Below are 26,956 nucleotides of genomic sequence, written 5' to 3'. Positions count from 1 at the left end.
GCTGGCAGCCAATCGGCGCCCGGCAGATCGCCTCTCCTCGGGCCCCCGCCCCGCCCCGCCCCGCCGGCCCGGCGGCGAGCGCGCGCTCGGCGCAGGCGCGGTAGCGCGGCGGCCCGGCCGCGGGGGGCCGGGAGAGCCGCGGCGACGCCGGCCAGGATGGTGCTGGAGAGCGTGGCCCGCATCGTGAAGGTGCAGCTTCCCGCGTACCTCAAGCGGCTCCCGGTGCCCGAGAGCATTTCCGGCTTTGCCAGACTCACAGGTGAGCCCCGCGGCGACCGGCCCGTGCGGGCGCGCTCCCCGCCGGGCGCGGGCGGGCGGCACGTGACCGCGGCCGAGCGCGGGGCTGGCGCGCGGGCGCGGTGGCGACCCGCTCCCGTGACGGGCGGCCAGTCCTGACGTGGTGGCGGCCTCCGCTGCCCGTGCGTGGCGAGAGACCGCGCTTTCGCAGAGAACGTGCCGGGTGGGCGCCCGCCGGTCTCTCTGGCCTGCCGTCCTGCTCGCCTCCCTCTGCAGCCTGCGTGTGTACCTCAGAGCGGGACAAGCCGTGGCTGTCTGCGGGCCGGCCTCGTTCTCGGCTGGGTTTCGCCGCAGCGTGCGGGGGCTGGGCGTGTGGCGGAGAAGTGCGGGCGCACACATAGCAACGTGTGTGGCTGTTGTACTTAGTAACGAAATTAGGAAATAGCCTCCTCTCCTACAGGCCAGAGTTGGCCCATCATGGGGGCAGTTGAGGTCACCTCTGTTACCCCGGTCCTGGGGGCAGCTGAGGCAGCTTTAGTTGGAGGAAAGATATGTTAGCCAGAAAGTGTTCATAGGCTGGGTCGAATGTTAAAAGATGAAATTTAAAGAACATACGTAACATTCTGTATTTAAGTTTCCTTCTTTACATAAAATAACCCACACCTCAGGATCTCACATCTAAAGGATGAAAATCTCCAGAATGCAGTCAACACTAGGAAGATTTTTGTTGGGTTTTGAGCCTTTCATTGTAGGGGATAGTTCTAGACCAGACTCAGAGACTCGTACACCAGCAAATATTGAGCTCCTACGTCTTAGGTATCAGGGAATGCAAACTTGAATTGAGGTAAGTAGGGTTGCTTAGGCTGGAGCCTGCTGGAGATCTATAGTAGCTGACCTAAGATCTAGCCGTTGGAAGGCTGTCTGGTAGGAGAAAAATAAAAGATTTATTTGTTCTCTGTAGACCAAAAGAATTAGTGCCAAATAAGTGAAGGTTATTTGGAAATGGATTGCAGCAATTATGTAAAATTTTATTTTTTTAATTGAGACAATGTCTTGCCTGGGCTAGAGTACAGTGGCGTCGTCATAGCTCCCAGCAACCTCAGACTCCTAAGCTCAAGCTATCCTTCTGCCTCAGACTCCGGAGTAGCTGGAACTACAAGTGCACATCACCACGCCATGCTAATTTTTCTATTTTAGTAGAGAGGGGGTCTCACTCTTGCTCAGGCTGGTCTCTCTTCACGCCATTCTCCTGTTTGGGAGTCCGAGAGTGTTAGGATTCCAAGTGTAAGCCTACATGCCTGGGCCTCCCACAATGATGTAAAATTTTGACTTTTCCCCTTTTATCATTTGTTTTACTTGAGTACTTTACGCATTTTAATGTAATCCTCATTTGGTCTAACAACCATATAATCTTATTTTAGTTTTAACATTACAATAGTTCTAACTACTCCCTTGCAGCTGGAAATTTGGAATGTTTCTTTTTTATTCATAATGTAATAGTTCAGTGCTAAGTAGCCATTTAGCAGTTGTCATTTTTTCCCCCCTTTGAACTATACTGTTGAATGTGTTCACTACATTGGTACTACTAGGTCAAAGGGGTATGATCATTTTGTGACATTTGTTCTCTTTTGGCAATTTACCTTCTTAATGATTTGCATAAGTTAACTGTTGAGTTTTTAATATAAAAGTTAAGAAAGGAAAACCTGAATTACTTGTGTTGATTCTGATGATGACTGCACTTATATTAGTTTGAATTTTCTGTAGATAGAGTATAATTGAAGAAGATTAGGAAGTAAGATACTGGATTTAGTGGCTAGAAGATTGTAGAAGTATGTTTTCTTTTCTTGAAGATCCTTACTGTCAACACATATTTAATTCCTGTTAAAGGCATTAAAGAAACTTAACAAAGTCCTTTTCCTATTAAAATCAATAATATTTAGTAACTTCCTCTTTAAAGTTGTTAAATATTTAACACGAGGACTGATTCTCAGAAATAATGGCAACTCTCAGTATCTTAATAGCACCTATTTAACTTAAGTCCCATTACTGTGTGTCTGCAATTTAGTTTTTATTGTTTGCTTATTTGTTCAGGAAATATGAACATATTTGTAATAACTACTTCATGAAAAAAGTGAGGTGGTCTGTTTTGAATTGGATAAAACAGTTGCAGGGTCCGTTTTGGAGTACTATGGAAGAAAAACTTCAGTGGCCATTTTCCACTCAGTCCCCCCTTCAGAAAAGATTGTAATAGTTAATGACATTTGGCTTTCTTGAATGAGCTACTTGTAGAATCCATAAAGTAGACTTTTGTTGAAATAAAAACCTGGAGGATAACCTTTCAGCAATTAATTGTTTAAAATATTTAGGAGACCAGAAAATATTTCCATTTTCCTCTATGAAAATGAGAGCAAAAAATGATAGTTCACATTATTGTTGCCTGTATTTCCTTCCCTATTTAGATCTGGGTGTTTTTTTAAAGCAATTGACTTTCTCATGATGACTCTGCACTCTTAGAAAACACATGGAGGTTCTTAATTGCCATATGCTAGTTAAATATAGACAGTTCTTATCTGTGAGAAAAACCTATCTATCTTTGTTCATGTCACATTTTCTAGATTGAAGCTTTCAAAATAAATTGGTGTTCTGTCCTACATAGTTGGCCCTCTGTATCTATGGATTCAGCCCACCACAGATGAAAAATGTAGTTAGGCCTAGGATGATTGCATCTGTATTGAACATGTGCATATTTTTTTTCTTATTTTTCTCTAAGCAATATAACAGCTGTGTAGCATTTACATTGTATTAGGTACTGTGAGCAATTAGAGATGATTTAAAGTATATGGTAGGATGCTCATAGGTTATTTACACATACTATGCTATTTTATATCAAGGACTTGAGCATACTCAGATTTTTTTTTTTTTTTTTTTTTTTTTTTTTTTTTTTGAGACAGAGTCTCGCTTTGTTGTCCAGGCTAGAGTGAGTGCCGTGGCGTCAGCCTAGCTCACAGCAACCTCAAACTCCTGGGCTGCAGTGATCCTTCTGCCTCAGCCTCCCGAGTAGCTGGGACTACAGGCATGCGCCACTATGCCCGGCTAATTTTTTATATATATATCAGTTGGCCAATTAATTTCTTTCTATTTATAGTAGAGACGGGGTCTCGCTCTTGCTCAGGCTGGTTTTGAACTCCTGACCTTGAGCAATCCACCCGCCTCGGCCTCCCAAGAGCTAGGATTACAGGCGTGAGCCACAGCGCCAGGCCCATACTCAGATTTTGATATCTGTGGAGGTCCTAGAATCAATCCCCCTACAGAGGGGTGACTGTGTAGTATATTTTGATACTTTGACCTTTAAAAAAGCGTTCCCTATCATTGTGTAGACTTTTAAAATAGCAAAAATTTTCCCATTCAAAAGTCAGAAGACGGTTTATTTCCAGTTTACTAGCTAGCTATGAAATTTTGCCGACTTAGTTTACTTCTTTGAAACGTAAAGATGTTACTCTTAAAAACAAAGCAATGTCTGAGATTAATAATGTATTTCCTAGAGTAACACAAGCATGCCAGAGCTGGCAGCTGTAAGGGCATTAGTTTTATTAATATTTATCCAAAAGGGGCCAATTTTGAACTCAGAATTTAAAAGTGGAACAAAGTCGAAAACATATCCACAAAAAGCCTTGTGCAAGCATTCTTTATAATAGCCCCCAAACTGGAAGTCCCCAAGTGCCTACCTAAGGAGACTAGATAAACAAATTATGGTCTATTCATAGAGTAGAATACTGGTCAGCAATGGAAAGGAATGGATTACTGATTCACTAGATAAGTCTCAAAAACTTTATGTTGAGTGAAAACTTTGGTTAAAGAAATCAGTGGTGGAGCCAAGTGGGGTGGCTTACACCTGTAATCCCAGCTCTTTGGGAGGATTTCTTGAGGCCAGGAATTTGAGACAATCCTGGGCAAGAGCCAGACCCCGGCTCTACCAAAAAATTTTGAAAATTTAGTGGGTTATGGTGGTATGCGCCTGTAATCCTAGCTAGTTGGGAGGCTGAGGTGGAAGGATCATTTGAGCCAAGGAGTTCAAGATTACAGAGCCAGACCCTGTCTCTAAAAAGAAAAAAGAAATCAGTGGTGGGAGAATAGAGTAGAAAAGATAAGGAGAATACTATTTTTATGAATATATTTTTAAACCTTTTCAATGGAGGCTACCTAAGCTACTAGTACCTAGTTCACAACTCAGAACTAGGTACTTAAGATCTGTTCATTTTATTGTATGTAAATTATTACCTAATTTTTTAAAAAGAAAGAAATGGAACAATGAGTTTTCTTAATAGGAAAGCATAATAAATCATTAAGTTCAAATGAAAGAGTTGTATTTATTAACATGTAAATGATAAAGGTTATTTCTGAAAGACATTTTATTTTAGAAAACTTTGAAAATTTGGAAAAATCCATAGTCATTCCAAGTTATAAAAGTTTTCTTCTCTTCCTAGTTAGATCAATTATATTTAAAAGTCAGTGTAATTAAGGATTGTAATTAGCCTTTATGGAGAATAGTTTGGGTCTTGTTTAAACATTTTCTTCCAAATAGCTATTTTCCACTTAAAGTTTTATAAGTCAGCAAATATTTATTGAGCACATACTATGGGGCCAAGCAATGGTCTAGATACTGGTTCGTAATAGTGAGTAGAAAAAAAATGTTTAAATTGATCACTAATTTCATTTTATTGGTCCTTCAGTCCTGAACACAGTTTATGTTAGGCTTTTTTTTTTTTTTTTTTTTTTTTTTTTGGGACAGAGTCTCACTTTGTTGCCCAGGCTAGAGTGAGTGCCGTGGCGTCAGCCTAGCTCACAGCAACCTCAAACTCCTGGGCTTAAGCAATCCCACTGCCTCAGCCTCCTGAGTAGCTGGGACTACAGGCATGCGGCACCACGCCCGGCTAATTTTTTCTATATATATATTAGTTGGCCAATTAATTTCTTTCTATTTATAATAGAGACAGGGGTCTCGCTCTTGCTCAGGCTGGTTTCGAACTCCTGACCTTGAGCAATCCGCCCGCCTCAGCCTCCCAGAGTACTAGGATTACCGTACCCGGCCTATGTTAGGTTTTGAATGGTAATAATAAAGGCATCCATTGAAAATATTTTACTTTCATCATTTCTACAGTTGAGAAATAGAAATCATTTCTGTCTTAGCTGTAAATGATACATAAGAAAATATGTTATAAACTAATAGAATGAAGTTGCCAATATTATTTTTATGGTAGCATTATGTGTAACCTTTTGCAAATTTGAAAAGGAAAAATTCTATTCTAGTTCCTTAGAATATGATTCCTCATTGAGATATGTGTGTATGTGTACTTTAGACAGTGGTTTTTTTATATTGAGATATTTATTTATGTATCTTGACCAGGAATAGGAGTCATAGGTAGCCTGTATCACTCTATGAATGGCTGAATCTTCCCCCTCTATTTCCCTAAGGAGATAGTTTCTTTTTAACAGTATCTAAACTTCCAGAAAATTTGTATTAAAATTGGTTGCTCCTTAAGTTGCTTTTAAATGTTCTTTTCTGTCTGTTTTGTTTCTCTGATGGTGGATCTTTCTTTTTACCTTCTCAATCTAATTATTATTTATCTTAATAGTGGGACACAAAAATCAATATGAATATTAGGAACCTGCTCAGTATTAATAGTAAAAGTGCCGTTTGATTTTTGTTTTATTGAGAAACAGGTGATTTTCTTTAGAGACAGGAAATCTTCACTGACAGGAAAAAAGTTCATCAGAAGTGAAAATTTTTAATTAAGGAATAAAATTTAAGAAAGTTCAACCCTTTTACATTCAAGTGAATAAACAAAGTGCAGCCTAACTGGGCACTTTAAAAATGGTCCGAAAGTTGAGTACAGCCAGTTCCATCCGTGTGACTTAACTGTAGCACAAAATGTATCTTTCTTTAACCTCTGATATCTCAAACTGTCATCTTCTAATCCTGATGTGTCTCTTAAAACCCTTGATATTTCTCATAGAGGCTCCTTCTTGCCCTAAATGAAACAAAGCTATTCCTGAGGAAACAGTTTCCCCTGTAGCTCTCTGAGTGGAATCTTTTTTCTATCCCTCCTTGTCTCTCTGAGACAGAGGGAGCAGAGGAAGTTGGCATCTTATGGGCTCTGCACAGCTGCCTCCACTCCAGAACCGTATCACCCTCATCCAAAGAAAGGTATGTCTTCCTTTAAAACTTCTGCCATCCATCAGTACTACCGCCCCCTTTTTCTGTTATCTGTTGACCTCTAGTCTTTCCTCTACTTCTTTTTTTTCCTTTCTCTTATAACACTGCACTGTCCTTTCCCTGCTTAAATCTGCCCTGCTTTTTTGGGTGATTTTTGTTTTTATTAGAGACCAGTATCTCCATTCATCCATATAATGAAACCAGAAACCTAGGAATCATGGAGCTTCACTTCCTTTATTTATCTCATGTTTCACACCAATCAATCATCAAAGCCTATTGATTTTACTACTTGAGTTAGTGGTTCTTAAATTTCCAGTGGTGGGAATTGATTACAGCTCTAAGGTCCTAGTGAAAGGTGTAAACTATCTCCTCAGGAAATGTAAGCACACACACATTATTCTAGGCAGTTTTAAGGAATCACAATAGAGACTATTTTTCACACTCCTCTGCTTTAATGGTCACTGCCTTAGTTTAAGCTCAATTTATTTTCATCAGGGCTATTTCAGTGGATTTCCAACAGGTTGTCTTGCCTTTTGTTCCGCTACCACAAGCCTTCTCTGCTCTTCCTTATGGCCCTCCTTTAACCCTCTTCCATCTGATACCAGAGTGATTTCATAAGTGAACAATTTTCTGGTTACATTAATATTCAGATATTTCAGTGGTTTCCTCGTATGCATAGGGTAAATTCTTACCGACTTGTTGCTTATCAGAGCTTTTCACCATATGACACCTGCTCACCTCCTCTTTCCTTATATTCTAGCAATACCATGGCACTTTGTTTCCCAAACTTTTCATGTATGTCATGTCTCTGTGCCTTAGCCTCTGCTGTTTCCTCTGCCTGGACTGCAGCTCCTTCTCTCATCTGCCTATGAACTCTGTACTCTCACCATATTTTAGACACCCGATTACATATCAAAATCTGTCAAGTTTTTGCTCATCTCAGCAAAGAGTTAATTACATCTACCTCTGTTTTTGCTTGTGTATGATTGCTCATACTACACAGTACTACAATCATTTTTAATAAATTTATATTCATTACTAGATGGAAAGCTCCTTTGTGGTGGGGACTGTGTCTTATAATTTTTGTATCTTCAATACCTGTCCCATCACCCGACGTGTAGTTTTGGAGAGTGGTAGTGAAAATTTTTTTTCTTAAATATTTTAAGCAGTCTTCCTATATTTTAACTTACCCTGTTATCATTCACAAGCTTTAAACAAAGGCAAACAAGTCCAGACCTTATAGGAGTTATTTCAAATGTCAGTTAAATGTAGTACAAACTCAATTCAGCTAAAATTTATTGAAATCTTGGTTTATGTAAGTCTCTCTTAAAGGGTAGAGTGTTAGGGATCTTTTTGTTCAGTGAGGGAGAAGACAGCTATTTACATAATTATAGCTTTAAGGCAGAGTGCATTGATAGTTTCCTTTTGAAAAGTGTTCTATAGTTTTTACTGAGTGGTTTCCTATTTCATTTGTTGTTCCTAGCAATCTTACGAAGTTGGAAGATTGTATGCATATATTCTTCCCTGTGCCTTGAAAGTTGTACTGTCATATCTTTGAACTCCTAGCTTCTCCTCATTCTTTAGGTCTCTGCTTAAAGGTCCTTTTTTTCGGAAACCTTCCCAGATCACTCACCTAAAGTTGTAGCCACCCTCCTGCTCTAGTCCTAGGTTAGTCTCTTTCTCTCTCATATCATCCTGTTTATTTCCTTCGTAGCTCTTATTACAGTCTATGATCATCTTGTTTATTTGTTCCCTTGTTCATTGTCTGTCTCTTTTGAAATGTGTACTGTGTGAGAGCCTCTGTCCCTACTCAGTGCAGTGTCTGGAACGTGCTGGGTTCTCAGTGAACATTGTTGTACAAATGAATGAATAATTGTTATTCCTGTTTTACAGACAAAAGAAACCTGACTCCAAGTATATGAAAATCTGGATTCATACCACAGATAAACTGTGAACTAGTTATTTGTTGAGATCCTGCTCTATGCGCGGCGCTGTATTAAGCACTGGGTACATAGAGACAAGTAAGGCAGCTGCTGTGCTTGCATTTAGCACAGTTTCTACGTAGTAGGGACTTAAATTTGATAGTTTTTATAGTAATTAATAATTGCATAGTAAAAAATTAAAAAATTGTTTAACAGTAGGAAATTGATCAAATTTCCTCTTTTAGAAATGTTTAGTAAGCACTTAATGATAAAAATCAGAAAGGGCACGGGCAAGGTACAAGAGCAAACTTTCTGGGATGATGGAAATAACTTTAGGTTTTAGGTGGTTTGTTTATAAGTCCGTATAGTTTCAAAACTCATAAAACCAAACACTTAACACAAAGCTCAACAAACTGAACTGTAAATTATACCTCGATAAAGAGTAAATTAAGTAAATTGAGCCAGGCATTATTTAGGCATTGGTGACCTAGACAAAAAAGGTCCCTGCTCTTGTTTATCTTATATTGTGATTAGGGGACATGATAGGTGGATACAGCCATTACAATTCATGCTTTAAAAGGGTATTAAGGAATTGGGAAAATGATACAAAAATCTGATACACTATTAAGCGAAAAGGGTAGGATATGGACTGTATATATGATATAGTCTCTCTCTTTTTTTCTTCTTAAGAGATAAGGTCTTCCTTTATTACCCAGGCTGGAGTGCAGTGGTGATTATAACTCACTGCAACCTTGAACTCCAGAGCTCAAGCGATCCTCCTTCCTCAACTTCCTGAGTAGCTGGGACTATGGGCATGTGGCACCATGCCTGGCTAATTTTTAAAAACTTTTTGTAGAGACAAGGTCTTGCTGTGTTGCTCAGGCTGGTGTCAAACTCCTGGCCTCAAGCAATCCTCTGTCTTAGCCTCCCAAAGTGCTGAGATTACAGGTGTGAGCCAGCATGCCTAGCCTATAGCCCTTTTTTTTTAAGTATTTATGGTATATGTACTTATATTCCTCCCCCAAAAAAAGACATAAATATGCCAAAACGTTATCTTTTGCTGGTAGAATTGTAAGTAGCTTTATTTTTTTATATATTTCTAGATTTTCCAAATTTTATATAATGTTATTTTTTATAATTCTAAAACAATAAAAATAAGTTTATGCTGTGTTAAATATATTTATTTTATACAGTATTTATAGTTAGGTAATATTTTCCCCTTCAAAGTATCTAAAATATCTATAATGGCTAAACATATGTCAAACAAGTTCATAGGAAATAGCCTGTCTTAAAAGATTTTTAAAAATTTCTTCCTTGATTCTTCTGTATTTTATATTTCTTCACTAAAATCAGCCTTAATTTACAGAAAGTCAAATATTGCATGTACTCACTGTCATGTGAGAGCTAAAAAAGTGGATGTCATGGAAGTAGAGAATAGAATGGTAGTTAGAAAAGGCTGGGAAGGCTGGTGGTAGGAGAATGAAAAGAGGTTGCTCGGTGCGTACAAAAATATAGTTAGAAGGAATAATTTCTAGTGTTCAATAGCATAGTAGGGTGACTATATTTATCAATAATTTGTTGTGTATTTCAATAGTTAGAAAAGAAGATTTGGAATGTTCTCAACACAAAGTAATGATAAATGTTTGAGATAATGGATATCCCATTACCCTGATTTGATCATTATACAGTATGCATGTATCAAAATATCTCATGTACCCGATAAATATGTATAATTATGTATCAATAAAAAATCAGCCTTAATAAATATACTTAAAGCGATTTGAATTGAGCTTTATAGGCTATATGGCTTTCATTTTAAAGCTTCTCATTAGTTTAATTATAGTTGATCATCTTTAAAAAATAGATTGCACTAAGACTTTTATAAGTTATTACTTTGTTGGAGGAGGTAATAGTACCTCTCATTATTGTATTTTTTTAGAGTAGTGTGAGTCTAAAGTTAAGGTTTTTATCTTTATATTTCTATTCATTTGTTTTGGTAATTTAACTTCTTATGACTAACATCGTAATGTATAGAATAACAGTGTTACTCTACATTGAACAAACATTGAATGACTATTATCTTAAGGTACGTACTGGATGCTGGGGCCAATTCAAGCTAAGACATTCATTGTCTGATCTAGAAGATAAGTGTAGATACAAATTACAGAATAATGTGGGGAGTAGGAAAGTGACTGACATTTGTGCTTATTCATTAACTCACTCATTAAACATTTATGAGGCTTCTGCTTGTGCCAGGCAGAGTAGAACACAGCCCTGTTTCTTCACAGCCTTATGGAATAGACAACTTTAGAAACAAATAATTTTACAGTAACAGTAGTGTGATAGCAGAAACATGAGGAAGGGTGCTTGGAAGCACAGGAGGAAGTGATTAAGTCTGCTTTGTGAAATTAAGGAAGACTGCAGGAAGAAGTAATATTCGACCCTAGCCTTTTGAAGGGTCCATACAAATTAGATAAAACAGAAGCAGAAAAAGCATTGCAGACAGAAGGAACTCCAAAGAACTCAGGATGGCTGCTCCTAGGCAAAAGCTTTGGCTGGCTTCAGGTAAATGAGAAGGGGGTGTTTGTAGGAGCTGAAGCTGGAAAGGACCCTTGCTGTGCTATGGGGATCATAATAGAGCTGGCGATCCACAGCAGCGCTGTGCAGTAAGCTTTGTGGCTATGGAAGTGTTCTCTGTACTGTGCAATAGCAGCTACTAACCACATGGCGCCCTGTTGAGCCCCTGAAAGGTGACTAGTATGTCATAGGAATAGAATTTTAACTTTTACTTAATTTTTTTTTTCTTTTTTTTCTTTTTTTGACTTTATTACTTTGCTGGCATACTTAATTTTTTTACATGTAAATAGCCACGTGTGTATTAATGTTTTTTATTGTCTGTATTTTATGATGCTTTGATCTTTGGGGTCTTGCTGGCTGTGGAGAAACTGCTCCTCCCAGGACTAGCTAATTTAATTTCTAGAGATATTAAACAACTTGCCTGTGAGCATGCCTTTCATATTGCAAACCAAGCAATCCAAAGCCCATAACCCCAACTCCTTTACTTCCCCTATCTATCTCTTACCAAGCCAATATTCCTCCAGCTCTAAATCACCCCAGGGGTAGGTACCCAGTAACTAGGGACCAGCCCTTTATTTAGCTCAGAGTCCACTGAAGTTATTCAAGCTAGCCAACACTAAACTGTTTACCTTTCCCTGCCTTGCCTTTTCCATGGTAACCACGATAAAGGCCTGTGCTCATGATTTTCTATCACTTCTTTCTTCCTCTTAACCAACCTGGTACTTCCTCATATGGCCCTGTGTTGTACCCTCTCCTCTTGAGAACTGTAAGAGAGAAACTCTCCTTTTGAGGCATTGGTCTGCATGTCTATCATCCTGTCGTACCTGATTAAAAGCTTGGTACATGTCTAAACAATGGCTAGTGGCTCCCATATTAAATAGTACAGATCTATACTTAGCCCCTTCTCCTAAGAAACAGTTATATGTCATCTCCAGAACTTTAATTCATTCAAAGACTCTATATGAAGTGTCTGCACTTTGTTTATGAGAATATAACAGCCAACATGACAGAAGGTCCTTACCCTTGCAGAGTTTCTTTTTATTCTGATGACTAAAAGATTACATCTCTAAAGATTTCTACCCAATAGCATTGTCAAGTTGGTTTGGCAAAATATTTTTTCAAAGAAGTTACTACTACTTCCTCACCAATCTCCATAATCTCTTAATAAAAATTACCATTTATTGTGTATCTTCTCTGTGTCAGGCACTCTTATAGGTGCTATATATGTGGGATATAAATAGATTGTTTCATTTAGATCTCCTTGCACAGTGGTGTATCAAAAATAATTTCATTTTGAAAGAGTTAATATTAACACTTTCTTCCAGTAGTTAAATAGTAAGAACAATAATCTCACAAGATTAGTTTTACCAAGAGAGTGACAGATTTCATTTAAATCTGTGGATTTGATTCATGATAATTGACAGCAGGCTTTGGATTTAGACTAGGCTTTGGATCCTAGACTAAATCCGCACATATAAAATGGGAATAGTGATACCTACTTAGTACAGTTGTACTCATAGCATAGTCTAAGAGTACATATTCATTTAGTAGACGATGCTACAAGTACAACTGTACTATCTCATTTAACACTGTTAGCTCAAACAACTGTATTTGGTAGGTATCAATATTATTCCCATTTTACATTTATTTTTAATATTTATTAGCATTCTTTGACACATTCCTGTTTTTCTCTTTTTCTCAACTAAGCTCTTTATACATAGTGCCTAGCAAGGTATTAGGTATATGACTCAGTAAAAGAAGTAAAATGATAACTCTTTAGGAACGAAAGGATTCCCTACAGAGCCCAGCAGAGGCAGGGCACTAGCAGATGTTTGGTAAATGTTGAAATGTTTATCTTGGTTTCCTGGAGTATTTGTCTCCATGAGCATAGAGACCATTTCATGGATATCACTTAAATTCTCTGTCCTCTTAAGACAGACTGAGACCACAAAAGGCTTTTAATGAATGATTATGGAATGAGATATATCTTAACATTAGAACATTAAGTATGTGAAGGTTTCAATTTGTTCTATAAAATAGTAGCTTTTACACAACATTTCCGTGTTTTTTAAGAACAGTTACCAAAAAATGTAAATCAAAGCACTGAAGACGAGTTCTGTCCGAACTTATAAATCATTGCTAAAAATTTTACAGATATTCTGTTGGATGAATTTGACATATTAAGGAGAAAAGAGTGAGAATGTTGTCTAAACCTGTGCTATACATCATACCTTGAAGTTTGTTTATTATTATGGTGATCATAATTCCTGAAATGTAGACAAACAAAAATAGACAATAGACTTGTTGTGGATAATAAGATAGGATATTTGAAATTTCTGAAATTTTAGGTTTCTAGTTTCACAAGTCTCAAATTAGCCCATAGATAAGGTGGTCTTAGGTGGAGCTGGCTTCATTGTGTTATTTATTCATAGCTTTACAGATAAGTTAAAAAAGGAATTAACGTGAGAAGTAATAGATAAATAGACTCAAGGATGAAACCAGACATACTGTTGTAAGTTCTTTTACAGGAGCACCGCAGACTCTAACAAATCTGTTCATGTTTAGTTTCAGAATGGCTTCGGCTACTACCTTTCCTTGGTGTACTTGCACTACTGGGCTACCTTGCAGTCCGTCCATTCCTCTCGAAGAAAAAACAACAAAAGGATAGCTTGATTAATCTTAAAATACAAAAGGAAAATCCAAAAGTGGTGAATGAAATAAACATTGAAGATCTGTGTCTTACTAAAGCAGCTTATTGTAGGTGTTGGCGTTCTAAGACGGTAAGATATCTGTTTACACATATACTAAAATTTTGTAGTTGTTAGAATTGTGCTTTTTAAGTCTCTAGTTTCGAGGTTCTATGAGATGAGAGAAAAATCTCTCATAGTATTTGGTATTGGAAGTCTATATTCCTAAATTAAAGTTTGCATTTCATGATTGACACTATTTGTGTTAGAAAAGTTAGAGCAGCAAGGAAAGATAGAAATCTCATGCTTTCACAGTGCTCGGCATTTATCTAGAGTACCGTGTATTTTAAAATACACTTATTGGCCGGGTGCAGTGGCTCATGCATGTAATCCTAGCACTCTTGGAGGCTGAGGTGGGCGGATTGCTTGAGCTCAGGAGTTCAAGACTAGCCTGAGCAAGAGTGAGACCCCTATCTCTGCTAAAAATAGAAAAATTAGCTGGGCGTCCTGGTGTGCATCTATAGTCCCAGGTGCTCAGGAGGCTGAGGCAGGAGGATCCCTTGAGCCCAGAAGTTTGAGGTTGCTGTGAGCTACAAGGATGCCACTGCACTCTACCCAGGATAACAGAGTGAGACTCTGTCAAATAAATAAATAAATCATACATACATACATTACACTTGTTTTTTGACAGAGGACATAAGGTTTAGTGGAAGAAGCCTGGAGTAAGAATAGTGTTCAAATCTGATGTCTGTCACTTACAGTATGACTTTGGTTGGGCAAGTTACTTATTTTTTAATCTCTGATCTTCATGGTTTTGTTTTGTTTTGGGGACAGGGTGGCACCCTGTCACCCTGGCTAGAGTGCAGTGGTGTCATCCATAGCTCACCTCAACCTCAAACTCCTCAAACACCTCAGGCTCCCAAAGTGCTAGGATTAGAGGGGCGAGCCACCACACCTGGCCTATTAGAGGTTTTAAGTACAGTATTATTCATCACAGCATCCTTTGTAATAGCAAAATTTTAGAAACTAAATGTGTGATAATAAGGGAAAATTATAATACAAATGATGGGACATTAGGAAGCCATTACAAATCATGTTTTTAAAGAATAATGACATGAGACCCTGATATAGCACAAGAAAAGCATATCATAATATTCCAATTTTGTTTTTAAAAAATGAATCTATAAAAATACCAAAATATTAATTATTGTTACCTATATTTGGATGAATTATGAATGAATTTTTAAAAATATATTTTAATTCTTTTCAAAAATTTTATACATGAGTTTTATAGTAGAAACAATTATAACATATTAATAATTTATTTTGAATTTAGGTTCCTTTCTTTTTAAATTTAAACAAGTTAAGAGATAAGCTTGAATTTAGAGCTCCACAAAAGACCAAGAGTTTATTTTTTTTATTTTTTTTTTTTTTTTGAGACAGAGTCTCACTTTGTTGCCCAGGCTAGAGTGAGTGCCATGGCGTCAGCCTAGCTCACAGCAACCTCAAACTCCTGGGCTCGAGTGATCCTTCTGCCTCAGCCTCCCGAGTAGCTGGGACTACAGGCATGCGCCACCATGCCCGGCTAATTTTTTTTATATATATATCAGTTGGCCAATTAATTTCTTTCTATTTATAGTAGAGACGGGGTCTCGCTCTTGCTCAGGCTGGTTTTGAACTCCTGACCTTGAGCAATCTGCCCGCCTCGGCCTCCCAAGAGCTAGGATTACAGGCGTGAGCCACAGCGCCCGGCCCCAAGAGTTTATTTTGATTCCCTTTTAAACCTATTTTAGTCACTCAAAAGTTTTAATTTAAAATCTAACTCAAATAATGAAGTAACTATTTAAATTGTTAAAATTTTGCTATGGTATGAGAATATGGTTGGGTTAGATGTAGAATACATATTACTCAGGAAAGCTATCTGATGAATTTATTTTTAGCAAGTGATATGCTTTCTTTATGACAGTGTTTCACAAATATTTATACTTAACCATATTTTTAACATAATACTTGTAAACTTTTTTTCTTTTAGTTTCCTGCCTGTGATGGTTCGCATAACAAACACAATGAATTGACAGGAGATAATGTGGGTCCACTAATACTGAAGAAGAAAGAAGTATAGTAACGAATTAGGATTGAATTCAATTGTATAAAATCTTATAACAATATTTTCTCATTATTTGTGTATAGAAAATTTTGAAATGGTCGTCTTAATTATTACTACCTGTTGAGAAATTATTTCTGTCAGTTTATCTACTTGCTACACTACTGTTTATATTTGATACTTTATATATTCAAACACTTACATAGAAATTAACTTGTTATTGTTAAGCCTCTTATTCTGACTTCAGAATTAATGTATCTTCCAACAATAAAATCAACATTTTTGATTTTAATTGAGAAATATCTAAATTTTGGCAGTGTGTCCAAAGCTGTTTTTTTGAATATCATTATTTTCAACAGAATCTATATTCTGAAATTTTCCCTCCATGCTGTTAAATATATTATTTTTTCATGTCTCTTTTGTTTTGATAGTTGGAAGTATTTATTTTTCCTTTCGGCCTTCCGCGCTCCATTGTGTTTAGATGAATTACGAAAACTATTGCAATTAAGAATTACTTGTTTTCACAGACATACATTCTTTGATTTATAGAGAGTGTTGTCTAATTAATATGAATATCCCAATTTCAGAAAAGTAGTAAACTGGATATAAAAAGTTCTACTGAGAACAGTTATTTACATTATAAAAGATTTATTTCCTTTACAAAAGGTTTGCCTGTGTCTTTTTACTGTGTGTGCGTGTATCTTGAGCTATTTGGCTAAGTGACAGCTGGGCTGGACTGGCAAGAGTACAAGCCAAACTCATGGGCTGCTGCAATTTGAAGGTCAGTTAGAAATAAAGTATATGTGAATTCATATTACATTGATAAATAGTTAAGTGTTCAAAATTGTGTTTATATGAACATTTTTATCCTTTAACAGTTTCACCATGAAAACAAAATAACAGTCATCCTTTGGTATACAAGGAGGGATTGGTTCCAGGGCTGCCCACAGGTACCAAAATCCATGCTTATTCAAGTCCTGCAGGGCCATAAACCGGCAGAAACGAAAAGCTGCCTGCCCCTGTGCATAGGCAGGGGTGGGGCAGTTGTCTGCCTCCAGGGATTACTTATGTTCAAACCCTGTTGTCCAAGGGCCAACTGTGCAAAAGAGTTCACAAAGAAAACTTACTAGAGAGTCTTTTAAATATTATTAAAAGTCTTTTTAGTTTCATCTTACATTGGATATTAATAGCTATTCTTAAGTCTGTAAAAGGCACAATTCATTTAGTTTACTAAGCTTTCTTTTTATATGAAGGTATAAGAGGCAGACATAATCTTTATTCCATTAATAAAGGTAATAGTTATTGAGCACTTACATGGTACCAGACACTACACTAAGCATGGTACTTGGGTTTTTAATTTTTACGTGTGATTTCAGTAGGTTCTACTATGTGATCTTAACTTTGTCGTGACCAATAGCATGAATTTTAGAATTAGAGTTAGAGCATAGTCTGTGGTTTTTGAGAAGTTGTACAATGTGCATGTCCGAGATTGTTGCCCTTTCCTCTCTCACCTGTCAATGGGGATAAATACAAGTGGCTCTCACTTCTTTGGCTCTGGGTATTTTTTTCTGAGACTGTTTCTTCAACCCTCTTCATGGACTTCACTGTCAGATTAACTAATTATTTTCAACAGTTGATTGCAAGACTTCAGGAGAAATCCTCGTTAGCAAAAGTTTGGATATCTTGATCTGTTGTCATGAAATACTTTTCTTTTTGTAAAATCATTCACTGCAACTCAGCAATATGTTTTTATACATGTTCTAGTGGTTCCCATACTTAAGATTTCACAGCAGATAAATTTACTAAAAATGTGGAGACTAAAATTATCAACTTTTAATTTCTCAAGAACACTTAAAAATTGAAACCAAATTCTCTCATAAAAGGTCATTTTAATACCCCCAAATTAGCATGGTTATACTCTCAGAATAAAGGTTTTTCACTCCTCACATTTTCAATTGTTAACATATGATAAAGAGTTTTGCCCACATATTTTCCTACTTGTGCAAATTTTTCAGAAGCCTGGGATTGGTAGCAAGCTGTTTTAATAATTCCTTTACATTATCATTATTATCAGTTGCCATCATTTCTTGTAAATTCACAGAATTTTATCATGCCTACTTTAAAAATTGTCATCTTATAACCAAATGTATCTGAAGTGACAGCTAAGAGATGTGACGTAGCTCTTGAAATACACGGCTTGGGTTTCTAGAGCCTTCAAGAAACAGCCCTGTTGTAACTGTGTCACAGGGTTGTTCTGAGGGCAGAGGCTCCTGATTACCCAGGAAACTACTAATGCCCTTACTCAGTAAATGAGCACCACCATTACATAAATATCAGGTATCCAAAAGTGTTAGCAGGCTTGAGTTATTAATGATTCATATGAGTAATTAAGCAAGTTGTATTATGAAAAGCACATTACAATTCAGCTTTGAGTTCGATGCCTCATAGGATGATTCATTAAATTGCTTTTGTATTTTGTAACCTAATTTGTTAATAAGTTTATGGGAAGCCAATTAAGCCAACTGCTGTTCTGTATAGTTCTATCTTCCTCATCGTGATCCCATAGGCTTCCTTCCATTAGAAATGTGCTATCAGTGAAACCAATTTACTGGTGAGTACATGTGGTACTTATTTTTCCATTCTTGAGATACTTCACTTAGTAGAATGGAGTCCAGGAAAACAAAAGAGGTGCTCTATCTAGGAAAACAAAAGAGGTGCTCCATCACCGTTGTTTCTTATAGCCGAATAGTACTCCATAGGAATAACATTCATTGGGCGTCAAGCAGAGGGGAGGGGAGAGGAGGGGATGGTATGTGCACACATAATGAGTGTGGTGCGCACCAACTGGGGGATGGACACGCTTGAAGCTCTGACTCCGGAGGAGAAGGGGGGAAGGCAACACATGTAACCTAAACATTTGCACCCCTATAATATGCTGGAAAAAAAAGTGCTATCAGACTCTCTTCCTGTACAAAGAGAGTTTTAAAACACTGTTTAACAGAGTTCCTAGGAAATTATAGTGCATATTTTATTTGATACCTACCAGAAACATCTAACTATGGGCCTTTCACCCATGTAGAATTCAGTTGTGGCAGCATTACCATCTAGAAAAGACCAAGAGAGATGTTATGAACGCTTGTACTTTATTCAGAAGGGAGTTCCTCAGGTCCTCACCTTCAGAGTCTATTCTTACTTCATACCCAATTCTAACAAGCTTGGTTATCTGGTTTCTGCTCCTGAGCAAATCACAAGTCTTGAAAGGTCCCGCAGAAGTAGGTAAACAATAAAATGTGACAGCTGACAGCAGGGAGGGGGAAACAAAAATAAATTTACGGTGACATTAAGAGCATAGCAGCTTGAGACAATTTAATTCAGGGTCCTGCACGCCACAGTGTCTGAGAACATCACTGTGATCAAATGATGCAAGTGATTTCTAGTGATGGACTTGAATCCAGATAAGCAGTATGTGCTATTTAAGACGGCAGAATATGTGTTGCATTCAGTGGTGCCAATTTCCACTTTAAATAGTTAAAAGCTTAGTGCTTAACATGGTTTATGTAGGTGGAAATTTTATACACAAAATATCTTGACTCATTCCTTGATATCTGGAGGCTTTATGACAGTAAGTTATTCCATTCAATTGAAATATTTTTTCAAGTTTAATGACTAATTTACTACATAATTTAATCTGTGAAAGTATGAGGAAAACTAAACCAAGAATGATTTAAACCACGATAAATTGTGTTAGCCTCCATTTTAGGACTAAAAATCATGTTTAAAAACCATGTGAACAGCATTTCTGTGACTGCCTCACTGCCTTGCTAGCTATGCAATCCCTTTGTACCACAGAAACTGGATTGTCTACAATCCATCTTGCCCATAGCCATTTTACTTTGTTTTTTTTTTTTTTATACTGCATCATCTGAGGTTGTACTTTAGTTTGTCATAATAGTCTTTTACTGTAAACTATATTTTAGCATGTTCAGCAAGTCGACTAATTCTATCTTTGGGGAAATTGAGTTTAGTAAAGTCATGTAGCAAGCATCATTTTAATATAAAAAGTGTACATTATTAGCAACTGTGCAATTTTATATTAGTTATGCTTTTGAATGACTTGAAGATCTGCTCAGAAATACATATCTATGTTTTTCAGACAAGGATGAAATCACTCCATCTTTCTTTTGGTTTAAATGTTTGACTCTTTGCTTCCAAAATTTCTGTTTTGAATAATTATGGTGAGAGAATATATTTGTGACTCTATTTTCTTTTTTTTCTTTTTTCTTTTTTCTTTTTTTTTTTTGAGACAGAGTCTCGCTTTGTTGCCTAGGCTAGAGTGAGTGCCGTGGCGTCAGCCTAGCTCACAGCAACCTCAAACTCCTGGGCTCAAGCGATCCTTCTGTCTCAGCCTCCCAAGTAGCTGGGACTACAGGCATGAGCCATCACGCCCGGCTAATTTTTTTTTTCTCTCTTTTTTTTTTTTTTTTTTTTTTATTTTTTACAGTAACTGTGACGTCACATAATTTTTTCTATATATATTAGTTGGCCAATTAGTTTCTTTCTATTTTATAGTAGAGACGGGGTCTTGCTCTTGCTCAGGCTGGTTTCGAACTCCCGACCTTGAGCAATCCGCCCGCCTCGGCCTCCCAGAGAGCTAGGATTACAGGCGGGAGCCACCGCGCCCGGCCTGTGACTCTATTTTCTTAGAACACTGTTGTCAGATCAGCCACAATGTTCACAAATTCCTGATCTCTATTATAAGGCTGTAATTTTCAAAAATAATGTAGAAAAAGGTAAAATGATAGTCAATTTCATAATTACAGAGATGAACCCTGTACTAGTGAGAAAATAAAAATGTCAAGAAACAATTTACTAAATTTTCATATTACCTGTAATTTTCCATTAGTATCCATTATACATTTCTCTGTACAGTCACACTAAAGATATGAATTCATCATATCCATTCAACAAATTTAAGAAACTCAAAACAGAATTATAGTCTTCAACTCTGTAGAATGAATGCTACCAAGAAGTTAAGTAAGATGAAGATAGAAAAATGTTCACAAAATGCTGCATGCACCCTACATAGCAGCACATTGGAAAATCTAGAGGGAATGGATAATTTTCTAGAGAAACATGAATGACCAAAACTGACCCAAGAAGAAATTTAAAATGTTAATAGACTAATTACAAAGAAGAGAATGGAAAGTGATTTTTTAAATCCATAATTTAAGAAGCACTAGGGTTGCAAGAAGCATAAGTGCAGTGTGATTTAAATTATCCCAAATTCTTGAAAAAAGAAAAACTGCCCAATTCATTTCATATAACCAGTAGAGCATTTATATGAAAACCTGATAAAACCAAATAAAACCATAGACCAATCTTACTTATAGGTATAAATGAATATTCTAAATAAAAATCCAGCACTGTTAAAAAAAAGAGTAGTAGGCCAGGCATGATGGCACATGCCAGTAGTCCCAGCCAGCTACTTGGGAGGCTCAGGCAAGAGGATCACTTGTGCCCAGGAGTTTGACGCTGCAGTAAGTTATGATCAAGTCACTGCACTCTAGTCTGGGTGAGGCAGCAAGACCTAGTCTCAAAAACAAGAAAAAAGCAATAATACACTATGGCAAAGAGCACTGTAATTTCAGGATTTTTTTTTTTTTTTTGAGACAGAGTCTCACTTTGTTGCCCAGGCTAGAGTGAGCACCATGGTGTCAGCCTAGCTCACAGCAACCTCAAACTCCTGGGCTCAAGCGATCCTGCTGCCTCAGCCTCCCGAGTAGCTGGGACTGCAGGCATGTGCCACCATGCTCGGCTGACTTTTTCTATATATATTAGTTGGCCAATTACTTTCTTTTCATTTATAGTAGAGACGGGGTCTTGCTCTTGCTCAGGCTGGTTTCGAACTCCTGACCTCCAGCAATCCGCCCACCTTGGCCTCCCAGAGTGCTAGGATTACAGGCATGAGCCACCACACCCAACCTAATTTCAGGATTTTAAGGCTGTTTCAGTACCAGTTAATTTATTAACACAATTACACAAATGAATTAAAGTAGAAAACACGACCATATCAATAGATAATTGCTAAGATTTATTTTTTTTTTTATTTTTTTTTTTTTGAGACAGAGTCTCGCTTTCTTGCCTAGGCTAGAGTGAGTGCCATGGCATCAGCCTAGCTCACAGCAACCTCAAACTCCTGGGCTCAAGCAATCCTCCTGCCTCAGCCTCCCGAGTAGCTGGGACTACAGGTACGAGCCACCATGCCCGGCTGATTTTTATATTATATATATTAGTTGGCCAATTAATTTCTTTCTATTTTTATGGTAGAGACGAGGTCTCGCTCAGGCTGGTTTTGAACTCCTGACCTTGAGCAATCCGCCCGCCTCGGCCTCCCAGAGTGCTAGGATTACAGGCGTGAGCCACCGCGCCCGGCCTAATTGCTAAGATTTAAAAGCCATTCCTGTGATTGCCTTTGGGGTCTTCTTCATAAATTCTTTGCCTAGGCCAATGTCTAGAAGAGTATTTCCAACATTTTCCTCTAGAATTCTAATAGTTTCACACCTAAGGTTCAAGTCTGTTACCCAACGTGAGTTGATTTATGTGACAGGTGAAAGGTGTGGGTCTTGTTTCAGTCTTCTACATGTGGCTATCCAGTTTTCCCAGCACCATTTATTGAATAAGGAGTTTTTTTCCCCAGTGTATGTTTTTGTCTGATTTGTCAAAGATTAGATGGCTGTATGAGGATGGTTTTATATCAGGGTTCTCTGTTCTGTTCCACTGGTCAATGTCCCTGTTCTTGTGCCAGTAAAAAGCTGTTTTAATGACTACCCTTGTAGTATAGTTTGAAGTCTGGTAAATTGATACCTCCTATTTTGTTTTTATTGCGTAGGATTGATTTTGCTATACGGGGTCTTCTCTGGTTCCATACAAAGTGTAAAATTATTTTTTCTATAGCTGTGAAAAATGATGATGGTATTTTGATAGGGATTGCATTGATTCTGTAGGTCACTTTGGGTAGTATAGACATTTTAACAATGTTGATTCTGCCAACCCATGAGCATGGTATATTCTTCCACCTGTTTACATCCTCTGCTATTTCATTCTTCAGTGTTTCATAGTTCTCCCTGTAGAGGTCTTTTACCTCCTTAGTTAAATATATTCCAAGGTACTTTATTTTCTTTGTTGCTATTTTGAAGGGAATTGAGTCTTTGATTTGGTTCTTACTTGTACTGTTGTTGGTGTATATGAATGCCTCTGATTTGTATGTATTGATTTTGTATCATGAGACTTTATCAAATTCATTTATCAGTTCAAGGAGTCTCTTGGTTGAATCCTTGGGGTTTTCTAGGTATAATATCATGTCATCAGCAAAGAGTGAGAGTTTGATCTCTTCTGCTCCTATTTGGATGCCTTTAGTTCCACTCTCTTTTCTGATTGCTGTAGCAAGGAATTCCAGCACTATGTTGAATAGAAGTAGAGATAGTGGGCAACCTTGTCTTGCTCCAGTTCTAATTGGGAATGCTTTTAATTTTTCCCCATTCAGTATAATGTTGGCTGTGGGTTTGTCATATATGGCTTGTATCATTTTTAGGTAAGCCCCGTCTATGCCTATTTTGTTAAGTGTTCTTATCATAAAAAGGTGTTGAATTTTGTCGAATGCTTTTTCTGCATCTATTGAGAGGATCATATGGTCTTTGTTTTTGCTTCTGTTTATATGGTGAATTACATTTATAGATTTGTGTATGTTGAACCATCCCTTAATCCCTGGGATAAAGCCCACTTGGTTGTGATGTATTATTTTCTTGATAAGCGTCTGGATTTGATTAGCTAGAATTTTGTTGAGAGTTTTTGCATCTATATTCATAAGGGATATTGGTCTGTAGTTTTCTTTTTTTGTTGCATCCTTTCCTGGTTTTGGTATCAGGGTTATGTTGGCTTCATAAAATGTGTTTGGGAGGATTCCATCTTTCTCAATGTTGTGGAATAATTTCTGCAGGATAGTCACCAGATTTTCTTTGTAGGTGTGGTAAAATTCAGGTGTGAAACCATCTGGTCCGGGACTTTTCTTTGCTTCTGCACAGCCAAAGAAACTGTCTTGAGAGCAAACAGACAACCCACAGAATGGGAGAAAATTTTCACAAGCTACACATCTGATAAAGGGCTGATAACTAGAATCTATTTAGAACTCAGGAAAATCAGCAAGAAAAAATCAAACAATCATATCAAAAAGTAGGCAAAGGACATGAACAGAAACTTCTCAAAAGAAGACAGACTAATGGCCCGGAAACATATGAAAAAATGCTCAACATCTCTAATCATCAGGGAAATGCAAATCAAAACCACAATGAGATATCACTTATCTCCAGTGAGAATGGCCTTTATTAACAAGTCCCAAAACAATAAAAGTTGGCATGGATGTGGAGAGATAGGAACACTCCTACATTCCTGGTGGGCCTGCAAACTAGTTCAACCTCTGTGGAAAGCAATATGGAGATGTCTTAAAGCGATACAAGTGGATCTACTATTTGATCCAGCAACCCCATTACTGTGCATCTACCCAAAAGCACAAAAGTCACTCTAGGAAAAAGACACCTGCACTTGAATGTTTATAGCAGCACAATTCACAATTGCAAAGATGTGGAAACAACCGAAGTGCCCATCAATGCATGAGTGGATTAATAAAATGTTGCATATGTATACCATGGAGTACTATTCAGCTATAAGAAACAATGGTGATCTAGCACCTCTTGTATTTTCCTGGCTAGAGCTGGAACTCATTCTACTAAGTGAAGTATCTGAAGAATGGAAAAATAAGCACCACATGTACTCACCAGCAAATTGGTATTAACTGATCAACATATGAGTGCACATATAGGAATAACATCTATGGGTGTGGGGCAGGTGTGTGTGGGGGAGGGGAAGGGTATATACATACATAATGAGTGTGATGCACACCAACTGGGTGATGGACACATGTGACGCTCTGACTCGAGGGGGGAGGGGGCCAAGGGAAATATACATAACCTTAACATTTGTACTCCCATAATATGCTGGAAAAAATAAATAAAAAACCAAAAACAACAACAAAAAAGATTTCAAATAAAAAAATAAAGAAAGAAAATAAATAAAAGCCATTCCTAATGAAGATCTGTGAGTAAAGTAGAAATTGAAGGAAAGTATTTAAACATAAAGGTTACTTATGAAATACCTCCAACAAATATTTTAAATTGTAAAACAAAACATTTCAATTAAAATTGGGAACTACCAGGAATGGCTATTGTCATTATTTAATATCAAAGATAATCTTGGAGAATCCATGAATGTAACAAGATTTTAAAATGAAAGGATCAGCACAAATACAGGAAAATAGAAAACTTTTTGTTGTTATGATTATATTCCTAGGAAACCGTAGGGATTAGGAAAAACAATTTTAAAATATTTTAAGAGGGATTTTCATAAGCTAGTGGGAAACAAGATGAATATACAAAATTTGTTAGCAATAAATGTTAGTGGGAAAATATTTCATTCACAATAGCAAAAATAATAAAGGTAAAATAAATTTACAAAAACAATTGAGTAAGACGTGGACACATGAAAAGAATACCTACTATTATAAAAACATTAATCCTCTAAAATTATATATATAGTCCATAAAATTCACATTAGAATCACAAAAACATTTAAAAATTTGATTAAATTATCTTAAAGTTCCTGTAGAAGAATAAGAAAATTGAACCAAAAATAAAAAAGACTAGGGAGAGGAATTTTTCTCACCAGGTATCAGCACCTACTAAAAAGCTATTGGAATCAAGTCAATATATGAAAAATAATTGTATTAATGAAGTATAAGCAAGAATGGTAGAAAATAATTGAGAATCTAGATATAGATGACAATTTAATATAGGACAAATGTGTTGTTTCAATTCAAAGAAAACAAAATTGGACCCTTAATTTACACTGAAGATTTTGATATGACACAAAAAAATGATTTTTAAAATTATTTAAATATTGTATATAGAGAGAGGGGATGCAGAGAGAGAAGTCCGAGGGAGAGAAAATAGGACACTAAAGACAAGGGAAACCCTATATGACCGAAGATTACACTAATATGACAAAAAGATAAAGTCAAGTATCAGCGATACATTATAAATATTGAGGAAGTGAACATGTGGCTTACAACAAAGGGTTAATGAACAGAATAAACCAAAAAAAAAGGTAAGAAAACTACTAAATTCCATGTATGATACCCTAATTTGAATTTTTATATACGTGTATACACAATAAGAAAATTTAAAACATTAACTGGATTTGGTAACATGAAGGTCACGTTAGTAACCTTACCCAGAGCAATTTTGTTTAAAGGGGGACAAAGAAGGGAGTGAAATTCCTATTTGAGCAGTTTGAATAACAATAAGTGATGAACATTGTAGCTGACCACAATCAACTGAAATATTATCTACCAAATAGTATCAGTAAAAATAAACCTAAAAAATAAGTAAAATATAATAAACAATTGTGAGCACAAAAGGCTAAAAACAGTCAGGACATGTGATGTAAATGGCACCAGGATGGCCTCTGCATATTGGCCCTGGGTTGTCTCTTTCTTCACAGCAGGCTAAGACGAAATCCCTTTGGCACCAAACTTAAATTTTAACACATCCCATTGTGTTAAACATAGCCCAAACAGGCGTATTTTTACCCATTTAGAGCCTGACTGCTTTGTATATCCCATGAAACTATGCCCAAATCTGCTCATCACCCTATAAAGACCAGACCATAAAGGCCCCAAGCCACTGCTGCTCTTTGGAGTTCTCTGGCCCAGAGACACCATGCCATGCTGCTGGGTGACACCACCGAGAAACAACAGGAGCCCCTCTTGAGGCCTCCTTTGTCCTAGGCGTTCCCTTGCCCTCCTCCCCTTCAGGGCGGTGGCCCCTCTGCCTCAAGCTTCTGATCTGGCTCTTGCTGTGACTCCCCGGAGTGCAAACCTGTCCACAGAGCACCCCAATCAAGCTTGTGTGCTCTGCTGCTATCTCATGGCCCTATCGTTTTCCTTGATCAGAGTGGAAATCCTCAAACTTACCCCTTTCACTACTACATAATAATTGTAGTAAAAATCCACCAGGAATATATATCAAATCTAAAATTGTAAATACTTAATAATAATATGTCCTCAAAAAAGCCAAAATTAATAGAATTGCAAAGAGTAATAAAT

At 37.2% G+C, this 26,956-nt stretch overlaps 1 protein-coding gene across 1 annotated transcript; it reads left to right on the top strand.

The window, feature by feature from the left end:
* Positions 1–55: 55 nt before the first annotated feature.
* CISD2 (CDGSH iron sulfur domain 2) lies at positions 56–17,289 on the top strand. The gene is made up of 3 exons (XM_020284543.2): positions 56–259; positions 13,516–13,730; positions 15,670–17,289. The coding sequence occupies exons 1-3, from the start codon at positions 157–159 to the stop codon at positions 15,757–15,759; spliced, it is 408 nt and encodes a 135-aa protein (XP_020140132.2). The 5' UTR covers positions 56–156; the 3' UTR covers positions 15,760–17,289.
* The last annotated feature ends 9,667 nt before the right edge of the window (positions 17,290–26,956 follow it).

The sequence above is a fragment of the Microcebus murinus genome, chromosome 29 (assembly GCF_040939455.1).
Source record: "Microcebus murinus isolate Inina chromosome 29, M.murinus_Inina_mat1.0, whole genome shotgun sequence".
NCBI lineage: Eukaryota > Metazoa > Chordata > Mammalia > Primates > Cheirogaleidae > Microcebus > Microcebus murinus.
Note: the sequence above shows the minus strand (reverse complement) of the source record. Positions and strands in the feature narration are given on the sequence as shown.

Coding starts and splice junctions, on each gene's coding strand:
- CISD2 (XM_020284543.2), top strand. CDS start 157: ATGGTGCTGGAGAGCGTGGCCCGCATCGTGAAGGTGCAGCTTCCCGCG. Junction 260..13,515: donor CGGCTTTGCCAGACTCACAG/GTGAGCCCCGCG, acceptor GTTCATGTTTAG/TTTCAGAATGGCTTCGGCTA. Junction 13,731..15,669: donor GGTGTTGGCGTTCTAAGACG/GTAAGATATCTG, acceptor TTTTTCTTTTAG/TTTCCTGCCTGTGATGGTTC.